The sequence below is a fragment of the Carassius carassius genome, chromosome 20, assembly GCF_963082965.1.
Source record: "Carassius carassius chromosome 20, fCarCar2.1, whole genome shotgun sequence".
NCBI classification, from domain to species: Eukaryota; Metazoa; Chordata; class Actinopteri; order Cypriniformes; family Cyprinidae; genus Carassius; species Carassius carassius.
Window position 1 is genome coordinate 2,599,351 of NC_081774.1, and position 16,261 is coordinate 2,615,611.

A 16,261-nucleotide genomic window follows, 5' to 3' on the forward strand; every position below is an offset into this window, starting at 1 on the left:
CGATTATTAAAATAGTTGGCAACTAATTTAGTCATCGATTCGTTGCTAAATAACCTATTTGCCGTAAGCGGCTCATTTCGGGCATATTTCAAATCCGCGGTGACCAAAGTGTGGCAGTAATGAGCCACCGGAGGTTTTACTCAGCCAGTACAACAGGAGAAGTAGCGAATAGCCAATAGCTGGACTCGTTTTATGTCACGTGCTTCCCGAAACAGCGTCTCTGCAGCATTCATCGGAATGTGGGAGTACTTTACTTTGAGCCTTCAAAAAAGAAGATTAACCTGTAAACTCTGCACTACTGAACTGTTTAAGGGGCCGTTCACATATTGCGTCTTCTGCGCGCTCATGTTCGTTATTTCCAATGTAGGCGCGCAGTATGCGCGCTCATAATGGAAGCGACGCGATTGCGTCGCGCCCATTTTTCCAGGCGCGTCCGCACCGCATCGAGTTAAAAACATTTCAACTTTTCAGAATGCGGCAAGCGCACCGCGGGTCATGTGACAAGAACTAAATAATCAGCTTCATCCTTTCCCATAACACCTTTAAAGCTCAGCCAAGATGAAGGAACAGCTGATCATAGCTGTATGTGGATTTCCATTTTGAAATAAATTTAGTAGCAGAGCTACTGCAAGCGATTTTTTGAGCTGCAAATCCATTTATCCTTTGCTGAAATTTCCGCGTCTTCAAGGAGAGAGCACGTTATGGTTGCTTAACAAAGGCAGACGCCTCAGGGGCGCTTCTGCCCGAGCGCTTTGGAAAGGAGGAGAAAGCGGTGCGCCTAGCGTTTTCCACGCGTTTTTAGGCGCGATATGTGAACGGCCCCTAATACTTTTATTTGTGCAGATTCTCCAGTACAATGTTGTTTGCAAATGTTTAGTCGTAAAAGCTGATAACATTGCTTTTTAACAGTTAACATTTAAAGCTTTACAAACATGTTCTGTGATCAGTTTGTCGTTTACCAGTTCATAATTCAGTCGTGCAGCCTAATTATGACTGAATGAGAGAGGTAAATGTTTAAAGATATTTGAAATGCACTTTTTTTTCTAAGTATTCACTGCTCTTTTTCACACAGCAGGTTTTTTGTGTGTGTCCTATTTTTTTTTTTCTGGACAACCTTCTGATGGATTTTACTTTAAATTGTGAGCTCCATTCAGGTTTCATGCCATTGGCACTTTATTCGAAGGATTGTTTACAATTTCACAGCATAAGCTATAAAGCTGTTTCCCAGTAAATAATAAAATACAACGCACTGCAATCTTATTCTGTTTTATCCTTATTCTTCGTGAAAATATGTTCTGTTAAACTACTTTAGGAGCTCTAAGGACTGCCATGGTGAAAACATTATTTGAAATGTCCTTGTGAAATTTGCTAGAGTATGGGTCAGTGTTCTGATTGCAGAAGAGTTCGACAAAGGATTACTAACACATAATAAAACAACTCCAGGTATATTTTTGATGAGGATATGACAATGCAAAATGGTTAAAATCTCTTAAAAATCTATGCTGAATGATAAAGACCCTTTATTAATAATTTACTTGGGGGGGGGGTGGAAAAAACTAAGATATAAGTACATAAACCGATTAATCGATTAATCGTAAAAATAATCGACAGATTAATCGATTATCAAAATAATCGTTAGTTGCAGCCCTACTTATAATATCTGCAGAGAGACAGTTGAAAGACAGCTTCCAGTGGTTTTCTAAAAAGATTTTAAATATTGTTTGTGGTAACATCCCTAATTGATAAAAAAAAAAAAGCCAACTAAAAGGCAACATATCAGACCAAGAAAATATTAGCTTGTAAAAGGTTGACCCAGCATATTAAATGCAGCCTTTTTTTTTTAAAGAGAATGTTTATTGCTCTTTTATAAGATAAAGTGCTCCATTAAGAGATTATGAAGAAGAATATTATAAACCACTTTGCACATGACCAGCAATGTCTTTTAAGAAGCAAAATATAACATTTGTGCCATGTAAAAAGCAAAAGGGTGTGATGCAAATGGGAAAATGTTAACAGAACATTTCATACCTGTTTAGTTAGGTGGTTGAAGTTGCAAAATTCAGATTGTTTGGGAAACCTGTTAGCAGTGGTGCTTGGCATTGCCTGGTGGACAATAAAAGTGGCAGAAAAATCTAGTAGGTTTTGTTCTGCAAGTAGCATTAAAATCTCTCAAAGCAGTTTAAACTGCAGCAACACATTTACATTCCTCAGAGCCTCAGCGTTTTTCCAAAAACTGAGTAGGATTTGGCTTTATTTGTACAGATATGTCCGTGGCCCTTCGCTGATTGGTTCACTTCCTGCAGTAACAGAGGGGATGAAGGACTCCTCTCATTCTGAAAAAATGCCCTTCCTTTGAAATCCTCACGCAGCTGAACTGGGAGTGTTATGTAACAAGAGAGAAGGAGAAGAGCTTTTAATTGTGTGTAAAACAGAGGGAATGTTTTGTTTGAGGGGTTTACAGTTCGACAGAAAACTGCATCTTTAGATATTGTCGTTGTCTCTCGATAGGTTTGTTTCTGTTGCTGGAGGTGTTGCTCTTTAGAAAATCTCTGTGGTTTTCCCACCTAAACCTACGCAAAGGTTTCACCTCCTTCTGCTGTGGCTACAGTTTAATAGAAGCCACTTTACACACAATGGAAGCGACATTTTCCCCCTAAATAACCTTTCAGAGAACAGTTCTTACCATTTTTTCTTAGTGTGAAGAACATTTTTAAAATGTAAACAACCGTTTTTTTTTTTGCTGGAAAGTACATTTTGTAGAATGAATAGGTTCCATTGGACATTGAAGGTTCTTCATGGAACCGTAGATGCCAATAAAGATTGGAACATTCAACTTGACATTTAAAATGTACTCTGTCTACTTTCACTATGTTCTGATCATAGTGCTCTTTTAAGGGATTCATGCTATTTTAAAGAACTTACCCATTGAATACCCTGTTTCATTTGGAAATGTTGCAGAATTAAACTGTGAGTGTGATTTCATGTTGGCTTTAATCTGTGTTTCAATATGAGGGTCTGTGTGTGGGTGTGTTTTTGTGACCTATCAGGACACAACTCTGTATAATGACATGGGTATGACACAGGTATTACAAGGAGAGGGTGACTTATGAGGACATAACCCATGTCCCCATTTTTCAAAAAGATTATAAATTATAAAGAATGAATTTCTTTGAGAAAGTAAAAATGCACAAATTTCCTGTGAGGGTTAGGTTTAGGGGTAGGGTTGGTGGAGGGCCATAGAATATACAGTTTGTACAGTATAAAAACCATTATACCTATGGGATGTCCCTACTTTTCACAAAAACAAACGTGTGTGTGTGTATATGTGTGTGTGCGCGCGCGAGTTCACATGTGTGACAGATCATATGAGCCCTTTTCTCTCAAAAGATCAATTTAGAGTTTTTGCTGTTTAATTAAATAATTTCAAGTTTCCTGATTTGCTCCCACGCTGTGACCAAGACCAACAGATGATCTTGAATGAAGGGTGCTGTACAAATGATCAGATTTTGAAGGTAAACCTGACCTCTGACCCTTACCTCTGTTCTAGGCACGGGTGAGAGTGGCAAGAGTACATTCATCAAACAGATGCGTATCATCCATGGCACCGGGTACACAGAAGAAGACAAACGTGGATTCACCAAGCTAGTGTACCAGAACATCTTCACCTCCATGCAGTCCATGATCCGCGCCACAGAGAACCTGAAAATCGGCTTCAAGTATGAGCAGAACAAGGTAAAAAACATTAATGTTGACTGTTGAAGTTCGGAACTGATGAAAACATGTCTAGGTCATGTTTCACACCTAAATCAAAAGACGTGTAATTTCTGCTCCACTAGTACGCTCAATTGCAAAAAAAACTTTCCAGAAACATTTTAGCTCATCACCTTTAAATGAATAGTTCACCCAAAAATGAAATGTACTCACCCTCAGCCCATCCAAGATTTCCGAGTTTGTTTGGCCATCCAAGTTTGTTTCTTTGTAGAAACAGATTTGGAGAAATTTAGCACCATATCACTTGCTCACCAATGTATGCTCTGCAGTGAATGGGTGCCGTCAGAATGAGAGACCAAACATCTGACAAAAACATAAAAATCCACTCCAGTGCATTAATTAATGCCTTGTGAAGCAAAAAGCTGTGTTTCTAAGAAGTAAATGCATCATTAAGCAACTTCAGATCATGTAGCTAAAATACCAGTCCTCTCTCCATAATATAACTTTCACTGGTGAAAAAGTTTGTCTCGTCTGAATCAGGTTGCTCAAATCAAGACTCATTTATAAGCTAAACAAAAATGTAGATGGATTTTGACATGGGAGGACAACGGGATGGATTTTTTCCCTGGAGGAAGCATCATTATGGATTTTGGCTGGAAGAAACCGTTTGAAGTTAAAGTCTTAATGATGGATTTGTTTCTTACAAACATGCAGTTTTGGCTTCACATGATGTTGACTGGAGTGCTGTGGATGACTTGTGGATTATTATGTTTTTATCAGCTGTTTGGACTCTCATTTTGACGGCACCCATTCACTGATCGTTGGTAAGCAAGTGTGTGTAATGCAAAATTTCTCTATGTCTGCTCCATGAAAAAACAAACTCATCTACATCTTTAAAAAGATTTAGATTCAAATTATGTCTAGATTTGTCTAGAAGTAACTGGTTGTCGTTGCTTCTAACCAGCCATTTTAACCATGAATTAGTTTTCACCATTCATATGCTTTGGTGTGGCAAATGAAAAAAGTGCATATATTCCACGTGGTCCTCACTATTAATAAGATGTCATGCATAATAGAAGCTCCATAATTATAGAAGGGCCAGAGCATGTTGAAAATAGGTGCACATCTGCACTGCTGTAGATTATCAATATTCTTCATTGCTTTTGCATTAAACTGTTCATTTGCTCTGGGATGCAGGCAAACGCCATGCTGGTGAAGGAGGTGGACATTGAGAAGGTGTCGTCATTCGGCCAGCCCTACATTAGTGCCATTAAGATGCTGTGGACAGATCCAGGCATTCAAGAGGCCTACGACAGACGCAGAGAGTACCAGCTGTCAGACTCCACAAAATAGTGAGTATATCTGTCATCATCTTTGTATTGAGTATAGTGTGATTATTTATAAATAACAATTATATATGCACGCTGTTGTGTATCCTCACAATCTACATGACTCTAAAACGACCCTGTTTACTTTCCTAAAATGTGTTCCTGGTGATATTGTGAATGATTAAATGGTGCATGTTTTTTCATTGTAAAATATTCGTACATCTGGAATTTTGTCATTGTTTGCTTATCCTCATCCCATTCCAAACCCGTGTGACTGTATTTTTTACTTGGCACACTACAGGGGATTTTTTTCCCATGTAATTACAGTGAATTAGAACTGAGGCTTTCCGGCTTGCAGAAGTTTGATTTGACTCACGTGCTCTAGACTGAAATGTGAGACTTTAATAACTGATTCTTTGAGAGAGAAAAAAAAAAACCTTCCAAAAGATTCGTTTGAATTCTGAATCCCACATTGCTATTTCTCATGACCTCTGAACGAAAACAACTTTCACTGAATAATTCACACAATGCTATCATGTGACTGATGTACAATATAGCACATGAGTCATATAGACTACTTTTATGATGTATTTTGTGTCCTGTATAGAGCTTGAAAGCTCGCGGTCCTATTCTTTGTAAATGACAAATACAATTCCTAAGAAATTCTCCTGAATATGAAATGATAGGTCGAGTAAACGACTTTGTTATTTTGGGATAAACTATTACTTTCATGCTAACTGATATCCAAGATGTTATTAAATCTGGAAAAAGGGAGGGGGAAAATCAATATCTGTTCATCTTGTGCAACACATACAAATTAATTAATGTCTCTAAGACTGTGTTTTAGTGTTTCGTGGCCCTTTTTCTGAATGGGTTGGTGTCCATGTGTCTCTGGTGATCCAATTGAAGAGTTTGGCGGCAGTCAGTCTTGTCCTATTTCTTTTACTGGCCTGATAAAATATAGAGGCAGTGTGTATTTCACCACATTAATACACACAGATGTATGAAGCCTGGAGTCTGTTCAAGAATCATTGGCATCATGTGTATCACACCCCCTGCTGGTTTGCTGTGGTAAAACAGGTCACATCAGTGCAGTAGGAATATCTGGGTGACAAATACATTTTACACACATTAGAGATCATAATCATTTAATAACTTGACTCTTTATTTATATAAAGGTATAGTTATTCTGCTGTGACAGAATACAGAATTTGACTAATTATCTTGCTGCAAAACGCGAATGTATTTAAATGAATCAGTGAATCATTTTCATGAACCATTTTCAATCAAATTAATCAGACTTTTCCAGCACTACATATGAGAAGATGGGATGTTCTACAAAAAGATATTTTCTGTAAATAAATATTCTGTTGAATATATTGTAGTTGAATTGGTAAAAAAACAAATATATTGTAGTTTCATTGGTAAAACGAAGGTCAGGGGTGAATATGGCCACATCTCTTTTAAAGTATTAATTTTGTAATATATATTATTTTATTTGTGTATGTGTGTGAATGCAAGAAAGTAAAAATAAAAAAGACTAAGATTAATTTCTTTATTCTTTTATCCTTTTTTTTCTAGGGAGATTTTAAATTTTCCAGGGTTTAATTGCATGCTAATAATGTCACAATGCTATAAAATCTTAGTCATTGTAAAAACACCTTTTCTTTATGCAGAATATAATTTCTAATTTCTTTTGATTTTGGATAGGTTCTTGACAGTTTTCATGGTGTTTTCCTTCTAATTCGACATTCAATTCAAAAAAGTCAGGAATGAGATTTATCTTTACATATGCCATACTATCCACTCACATGTTTTTCAGAAACATTCATTCTGAATGCAAGATAAGTCTACCATAGTTCGACCAGACACGAAACATTTGTCTTCCGTATTTAGCCATTGTGTTTTTTTTTTTAGATTGTCTCACAAGACAGCATAATGAGTATCCTCTGAGATCTGCTGACGGGGACGACGTCTGACTCTCGAGGGTTCTGCTAGAATAACATCCTTTACTGAACCACCCGCTTGTGATATAAAGGGGTTAATGATGTTTTTATCTCTGTCTCCTTGTCTTTCTGTAGCTATCTAACTGATCTGGATCGTATCGCAGAGTCCTCCTACCTTCCCACCCAGCAGGATGTTCTGAGGGTTCGAATCCCGACCACAGGGATTATTGAATACCCGTTCGACCTTCAAAGCATCATTTTCAGGTAGAGGACACAGAACAATTATTCGTCAGCTTTTGTTTGAAATTGAGGAACTTAGCCCTGAATGTAGGTTAGCATTGAAAATCCATGGAGAAGAGTTATTAATATCTCAGTCGAGCTGAAGATGACTTTCTAGTGTGTGACCTACAAAGATACAGCCCACTTCACACCCCACATCAGTCAAAGTTGTCTATACTGCAATTTGTCTTTGAGCCATTAAATTTTCTTTTAAAAGAGGAGCACTGTCATGAGCGGAAGCACACATTTAAATGGGTATTATGTACACTAATGTTCAAAAGGTTTGGGGTTGGTAAGGCATTTTAATGCTTTTGAAAGAGATTCAGTGTAGGGCTGTCAAAATGACCGAAAAGCTAAAAAAAAAAAAAAAAAAAAAAAAAAGCCTTTTGGCTTCTCTCCTGAGGCCACAAGAGGGCGCATCGTGCAAAATATTATGTACATTTCTTCACAGCGTAATAAAAAAAAAGTTTTATTCTTTGGGGGAAAAAAAGTACATAATGTTTAAAATAATGTTTATAAACCATATGTTATTAATAAAGTTGCTGAAATAATTAGAAAAAAAACAGCACCATTCATGTAGGTATAGTTTAATACAAAAAACTGAAAATCAATCACAAAGAGTAAATATGCTAAATGCTATTGAAATTTAAAAAAAATGAACAGTAAACCTCAGTTTACACCGTTACACTGATTGGTAATCAGATGAAGGCATAAAACTATTTAATTGTATCTTAATCAAATGAAAAACAAAGTGCTGCACATTAGCGGTTTACGGTTAAAATTAAAAATAAAACAAATGTGATTATTCCTTTTAAAAATAAAGAATTATTCTTATTTATAAGTAGTAGTAGCATTGTTGTCACATTGAGTCTTAAGATTGCTAAATATTCATCTTTTTATTTTTTTGACAGTTTCTTCACATTTAAATAAACTTATTTTGACGATTTGCAGTGAGGACTTTGCAGCCCGTGTATGTGATATGATGGTAGTTTTGTCAAATTAAACAATAAAATGCTAATGAAGTGACTCTCAAAGCAGGTGGAGATGAAATTTGTGTATTCATATCATCATAGTGAGACGACAGAGGCTGAAACACCACGAGTGTCGTCCGCGCTTGTGTAGACAAAACCATTCATTCATTCATTGCGGAAATTATGACGCCTGATGTCAAATGCTTCCACAGATTTGTAGTATTACTATAGAATTTTACCTGAGCATTGCAAATCACGCTTTGTTCTTGGTTCTTGTGAACAGTATCTCCTAGGGCTCCATGATAAATCGCTTGAGATATTTAATGCGCATCTTGTAAGTAAAGCCGGTTCTGTAATCAGTGGTAAATCTCTACATGTGCGTGATTTCACATGGAGCAGCATTAACTACACAGGGCCGTTGTTCACTGACAAGTTGCGCAAAACATGATCCTGGTTTGGCACAGCTTGTCAGAGATTTACCGCTGATTACAGAACCGGCTTTACTGACAAAATGCGCATTAAATATCGCATTCGATTTATTGTGCAGCCCTAGTATCTCCGCCACGATAATCACTGAATGAGGGACAGGCTTTCTGTTGTGACATTGCACAAGGTAAATAAGAGGGTGACATTTAGTGGAAAAGACTAATGAAAAGATTCACATTAATCAAATCTTCTTTTAAATGTTTGCTGAAATAAATATCGGAAAAGATCGATTTACGATATCGAATCGATGTAATTTTAAAGAACGATTAATTGAAAAAAAAACAATTTTTGCCCAGCCCTACATAAACCCTCACGAATCTCACGTCTAGCTTCCCGGAAGAATAAAAAAGTGAGCATGCACAGCCTTTCCCGCTCTCTCTGTCTGTCCTCCTGCCAACGTTCGCTAAGTGTGCAGTGAACATGGAGACTTGTCCTACATTAAAGAGCGTGTGTATGTTCAGAAGTAGGTCACTGAGCCCCTGGCTGAAGGAAATGAGGACGCTTCTATCTGAAGGAGCTTTATTTTGGGCAGCCAATCCTAGAGGGCTTCATTTATCAAAGGCCCCTCTGTGAACTGCTGGCCCAGGACTGGTGCACTGACTCCACTAGGGGGCAGTGTAGAGATCCTGAAATCAGTGCTGGATAAACAGCGCCGGCTCTGGCTGCACACATTTACCATGTTTCTGAAATCTAGGGCTGCGAGTATGTTCGGAAAAGAATGATAAAATACTACTTCTACTCTTAATTTAGTATGCATGATGTGTGTAGTGTGCAAATATTTCCACAATATTTATCTTTATTGCCTCATTATGTGTTTTGAATTCACAGATGTCTACATAAAAACATTTGCATAATACTTTCTGGTTCAAATAGTGACTAATATTGGTTCAAAATTAAATGCTTGCATATTGCATACTACATTTGTATGCATATTACATCGTTCGAAATAATGTATATTGCCTACTGTTTTGTAAGTGGCATGTAAAACGGAAAAAGTATGCTTTATGCAATGGTAAAAAAACAGTAATATACTATGTTGTTGCATCATCCTTTTTTGCTTATTTGCCAATTTCCAAGATTCCAAATTTGAAAATTTCTAAGATGTTTTTTTTTTTTTTTTTTTTTTTTTTCAATTGCATTTCAAATGTATTATTCAGAGTAGGATTCCTGGACTGGCTGGATTTAACATGTAATATATGAAGAGTTTATTTGCAAAAACCGTTAAACTCCACTTAAAAATAACTGAGTGCCATGCACTCTTCTCCACATAAAGTGCGATCTAAACCCTAAACACATTTTGTCAAAATAGCCAGTAGTGTCCACTTTCAAGGAATCTGAAGCCGAAGCCGAACAAGCGCCTTGTTTGTGAACAGAAGGTGATATGTCCATTTTAGCAAATCAGCACACTTATAAATATATAAATGTATATGCATGTAAACTTTTTCAAAATATATACTGTATGAGTGTGTATTTATATATACATAATAAATATGCACACTATACATACATATATTATGTAAACAAAAACTTTTTTTAATCAATTAATCGTTTGACAGCACTGATAATAAATATACAGTACAGACCAAAAGTTTGGAAACATTACTATTTTTAATGTTTTTGAAAGAAGTTTCTTCTGCTCATCAAGCCTGCATTTATTTGATCAAAAATACAGAAAAAAACAGTAATATTGTGAAATATTATTACAACTTAAAATAATAGTTTTCTATTTGAATATACTTTAAAAAATTTATTCCTATTTCCTTATTTATTCCTGTGATGCAAAGCTGAATTTTCAGCATCATTACTCCAGCCTTCAGTGTCACATGTAACATCCAGTCTATCACATGATCATTTAGAAATCATTCTAATAATCTGATTTATTATGAGTGTTGGAAACAGTTCTGCTGTCTAATATATTTGATAAATAAAAGGTTAAAAAGAACTGCATTTATTCAAAATAATTTTATTTTTCTAATAATATATATTCAAATAATATATTTTCTTTACTATCACACATCCTTGTTGAATAAAAGTATTGATTTTATTTTTAAAAAAAAATAAGGAAAAAATATTTTTTTTACTTTCTATTCATCAAAGTATCCTAAAAAAGTATCACATGTTCTGAAAAAATATTATAGTTTCCAACTTTGATAATGAATCATCATATTAGAATGATTTCTAAAGGATCATGTGATAATGATCCTAAAAATTTAGCTTTGCATCACAGAACTAAATGATAATTTAAAGTATAATAAATTTAAAAACAATTATTTTAAATTATAATAATATATCACAATATTAAAATTTTTTCTGTATTTTTGATCAAATAAATGCAGGCTTGATGAGCAGAAGAAACTTCTTTCAAAAACATTAAAAATAGTAATGTTTCCAAACTCTTGGTCTGTACTGTATGTATGTGTGTGTATATATATATATATATATATATATATATATATATATATATATATATATATATATATATATATTAGGGGTGTAACGATACGCGTATTCGTATTGAACCGTTCGGTACGAGGCATTCGGTTCGGTACGCGGTACGCATTATGGACCGAACGGTTCGTTGGACTAATTAATTATATTTGGAAAATAAAAAAAATTGTGAAATATAATGATATGCGTTCAACAAGGTAGCCCAATAACCCAAACGACGTAACAGGCAACGCCCCTGACACCCCCGAAGATGAAAAAAATACCAACTTATATGTTTATGTTAGGCTACTCAGTCAGGCGCTCGCTCACTCAGTACGCGCTGAAGGCTCGTTGCAAAATGGCCAATGCGTTTAACAGACCAGAAATAGAAGATCCTCCAATAACCAACAGGTCTGGTGTTTGGGTGCACTTTGGATTCCCTGTAAGCTATAATGGTGATGGCAAGAGAGTGGTGGATAAAAAAACAACGATATGTCGCATCTAGGGTACAAAAAAAAAAAAAAACACCAGCGGGAATACTTGAAACATGTCAACTCATTTACGCCGACATCACATTAGTGTGTCAGTATCTGGGAAAAGACGGAAAAAAGGAGAAACATACCTAAAAGACCTTACTATTTACCATTCATTCTATCATCACCATTATAGCTTACAGGGAATCCAAAGTGCACCCAAACACCAGACCTGTTGGTTATTGGAGGATCTTCTATTTCTGGTCTGTTAAACGCATAAGCCATTTTGCAACGAGCCTTCAGCGCGTACTGAGTGAGCGAGCGCCTTACTCTGTAGTGCAGTGATCCTCACTATTTTTTTCACAAGAGCCACATTGGCAGAGCAAAATCAAAAGGCGAGCCACTTTTACGACAACATACTAAGTCACCTTTGCAAATGTGCATTTCTACATATAAATTGGACATCCCACAAAAAAGAAATAACACGGCCAATACATTTTCGTTTAAGAACAGATTTACTTTAATAGTGGGATGAGCGAAAGCTGGCATGCCCCCAAAATAAAAAAAAAATCTCTGTTTTCAGTGCTGATGCATTCATGTAACATTTAAGGGCACCTAAAAGCTGTCACAACAAACCGGCAAAATTAATGATTATGAATATGTAAAATATAGCAGAAGACATTTACATTTTTTTTTTATGTCTGTCGGCTAGAAAGATGCTGACTCGTGATCTTCGCAGTAGTGAACGCGCCTGAGAAAAATGCACATTTCATACGGGAGGGAGAGCAGTCTGTTTTCTTTCGTTTTGAATTGTTTTGTTTAAAAGTAGACATTTCAAGCTTTATATATAGCCTATTTGTCGGGTCTGTGAGGCAAGTAGGCTATACGCTGAGTTTCGGTTCATTCATGAGACAAACTCCAGGTTCACACCGGCTCCTTCGTATCGTGGTTATCTATTTTCTATTTACTTCTTATTAATTCCAGACAATTGGTTGATGAAACCTTGATTAAAATTAAGATACAATTAATACAAAACGAAATCAAATTTAAAGACAGGCTTTGTGCTTTCTGTTTGAGGTCTCAGTGAAAGTTTTAAAGCAGTCTTAGTGCCGCTGTCAGAGCGCTCACGTCCGTAACGGAGAACTGTCCCGTCCATAAGATTTTTTTATTTTTTTTTTATACATTTCTAAATAAATGTGACTTATAGTCCAGTGCGAGGCTAGGCCTATATGTTTTTTCTTCTTCATGGCGCATTTTTTGACTGATTCGCCTTATAGGCTACTCCGGAGCAACTTATATTGATAGGCTACACCTGTATGAAATCTCATTTTACTTTTTGAACTCCATTATTGAGCCGAGTTTTGCTTGAAAATAGTCTAATGTTGATGACTGTGCAAGACTAATGGATTCAGGGTCAGGCTTGAATGAGCATGCTTCAGACTCGTGGTGTGAGCAGAGCGAAATTGGAGCGGGAAATGCGACGCTCCGTCCACCGTCCTTTTGAAATTGCCGCTCGCTCGCGCTCCCCGCTCGCTCCCGCCTCACATGCTCTGAAGGCAAGTGGCAGTGTGATACTGTAAGCTACTATGCGAGCCCCCAGTTATAGCTTGACGAGCCGCATGCGGCTCGCGAGCCGCGCAATGAGTAACTGTGCTGTAGTGGAAAACGTAGGTTTTAAGAACATGCTTAATGTAATTGAGCCCCGTTACAATATTCCTTCACGAGCTCATTTCGGACAGACCGTAATTCCTGCTTTGTTCCAAAAAACATAAGCCCTATAGAGAACCAATTGAGTAAAAACACACTCAATATAAAGAGTTATAGAGTTCCATATAAAAAGTTACATCTTTGTATTTGTTCATAACTAATATAACATTTTCATTTTTTTATATAAGGAGCTGTTTTTGTTTTATACGAAAACACCATAGAAGATGGGTAAAGAATAGCTCCATCATTGTTCAATTTAAAAAAAAAAAAAACATACTTTGTTAGTTTTAATAAATAAAACATTTTTATAAAAATCAAGGAAATTTATCTGCTAATTTTTTCTTTTTGCTGTATCTAAAACGTACCGAACCGAACCGTGACACCAGTGTATCGTATCAAACCGAACCGTGAATTTTGTGAACCGTTACACCCCTAATATATATATATATATATGATTTTATTTTAATAATATACAGAATGCATAAAATGGCAGATTTTCAGTTCCAAATGCCTGAATTATATGCTGTATGCATTTACCGTATATTGGCTTTTTAAAATATGTAAAGTATGCATTATGCAGTGGTAAACAAACAATACTAACTATGTTGCTGTCACATGACCTCAGTATATTGTATTTCAATCCAAATAATTTTAATCCAAATATGCTTTAAAAGTTCTTAACTGGCAAATAATAGTTTGTCAAATATGAGTTCAAGTGTTTGATATTGCTTCCATTGCATTCAGAACACTAGAAACTGTGAGGTCTTTGCATTATCGGACACAGTGCTTCATACATACAGAGGATTTGCAAACTGTGCACAGTATAAGCATGAATTATTAATGCATATAATGTCAGTAATTAATAATTCAAACGCTTGCTCTCTTTGTCTTTCAGGATGGTTGATGTAGGAGGTCAGAGGTCAGAACGCAGGAAGTGGATCCACTGTTTTGAGAATGTGACATCCATCATGTTCCTGGTGGCTCTGAGCGAGTACGATCAGGTTCTGGTGGAATCGGACAACGAGGTGAGCGACTCATTTATTATAGATGTGTTTATCTTTGCACTGCACTCTATCCTTACACTATTTCACATACTCTTCTATGCAAAGCATGTTTTAGCACCATTCATACACAATGGTAATTGAAAGTGCTTTAAAGGGGATTTAAAGATAATCATAAAAAATACATAAGCATTAAAAAATCTAAAAAAGTTGGAAATAAAAAATGGATAAAACATTGTGTAGAATAGGTAGAGTTTAGTTGGAATAGTAGACCATATTCAGTATAAAACTGCAGTAAATCGCATATAGCTGCTGCATGAAGACCAACAATGTAAACATTTCTACATCTTTCATAAATGCTAGTTGTGGACTCAAAGCTCTAAAAGCTTTTATATTATTGGTTGGTGAGTTTCACTGTGCATTTTGACATAAATGGCGATCCACTCTTTGTGTCTGTGTCCAGAATCGTATGGAGGAGAGCAAAGCTCTGTTCAGGACGATAATCACATATCCATGGTTCCAAAACTCTTCTGTCATCCTCTTCCTCAACAAGAAGGACCTGCTGGAGGAGAAGATCTCCTACTCCCACCTGGTCGACTATTTCCCAGAGTTCGATGGTATGTTGTTGTTTTTTTTTTTTGTTGTTTTTTTTGTACAGTGATTTTCATTTAAATTGGTTTAATGCAAAGGAGTACCAATGTATGCATGTGTTTTATTAGCTACTGATATCATTAGCTTTTCCTTGACATGTTTAAAAGAACACTAGAGCGTAACAGCAGTGAAAATGTTGTTTAGAATCTCTAAATCAACAAAAGGTCATGGAAATTTTACATTTTACAACTATACATCCCTCTTCAAAAGTTTTGGGTAGTAAATTAATGCTTTCATTCAGCACGGATGCATTACAAAAGTGACAGTGAAGACATTTATAATTTGTAAATATTTTTATTTTCAAAGAAGTTTGAGAATCCTCAAAAAAAGATCAGGGTTTGCACCAAACATTGAAACGGCACAACTTTTATCAACTGATATAAATGAAATATTTCTTGAGCAGCAAATCAGCATATTAGAACAATTTTTTTAAGGATCATATGACACTGAAGACTGGAGTAATGATGCTGAAAATTCAGCTTTGCATCACAGGAATAAATTACGTTTTAAAATATATTAAAATTGAAAACAGTTGTTTTAAATTGTAATATTTCACAATATAATATATTTACTGTATTTTTGATCCAATAAATGCAGCCTTTGTGTAGGGCTGCACGATTAATCATATTTTAATCTCGATAACGATATCCACCTTTCTCGATTAATTAAAAATAATCATCTCAATATTGTCCGGCTCGTTATTTATCCTGAAACGTGTCTTGCATTGCTAACAAGCCCCAAAACAGATCTTTTCTCCTTTTAAGTATACACTTTCTGCCCAGTGTTTTATTTAATTTGTGCAATCTGGCAATCTGATGATGATATGAAAACATACGAGTTTAGCGATCTCTCCACAGCGATATTCTGCTTACATGAAAATGTCATATAGACAATGTGTGTTTGTTCACAAGCCATTTGTACTGTTTGTGTTACCAAATGTGCCATGATCAAACTTTCACTAAGTTTCAATAATGTATTGTGTTTGAGGAATAAATGTGTTTTTCCTACCTGTGACAATACAATGAGGAGTCGGTGTCAGTGGAGGATGGTTAAAGGACACATGAAATGTTATTGCATTTCCCTTCTGAAAAAAACTAAACCCAGCCTATAGCTGGTTGACTGATTTTAGTTGGTCATCCAGCCCGGATTTGCTAGTCAAAGCTGGTCAGAAGGCTGGTTTTAGAGGGATTTTGACTACTTCCTTAGATGGTCAGGCTGGGAGACTAGCTGGAACAACCAGCTAAAACCAGCTAAGTTTAGGCTGGTTTTAGCAGTTTGTGG

General features: G+C 36.0%; 1 protein-coding gene across 1 annotated transcript in view; it reads left to right on the forward strand.

The window, feature by feature from the left end:
• The window catches only part of gna11b (guanine nucleotide binding protein (G protein), alpha 11b (Gq class)), a 62,748-nt gene that overhangs the window by 41,468 nt on the left and 5,019 nt on the right, over nucleotides 1-16,261 (forward strand). Inside the window, exons 2-6 of the mRNA XM_059501128.1 lie at nucleotides 3,548-3,732; nucleotides 4,909-5,063; nucleotides 7,121-7,249; nucleotides 14,224-14,353; nucleotides 14,793-14,946. Coding sequence (XP_059357111.1) covers nucleotides 3,548-3,732; nucleotides 4,909-5,063; nucleotides 7,121-7,249; nucleotides 14,224-14,353; nucleotides 14,793-14,946 — 753 coding nt within the window. The remainder of the gene's footprint in view (nucleotides 1-3,547; nucleotides 3,733-4,908; nucleotides 5,064-7,120; nucleotides 7,250-14,223; nucleotides 14,354-14,792; nucleotides 14,947-16,261) is intronic.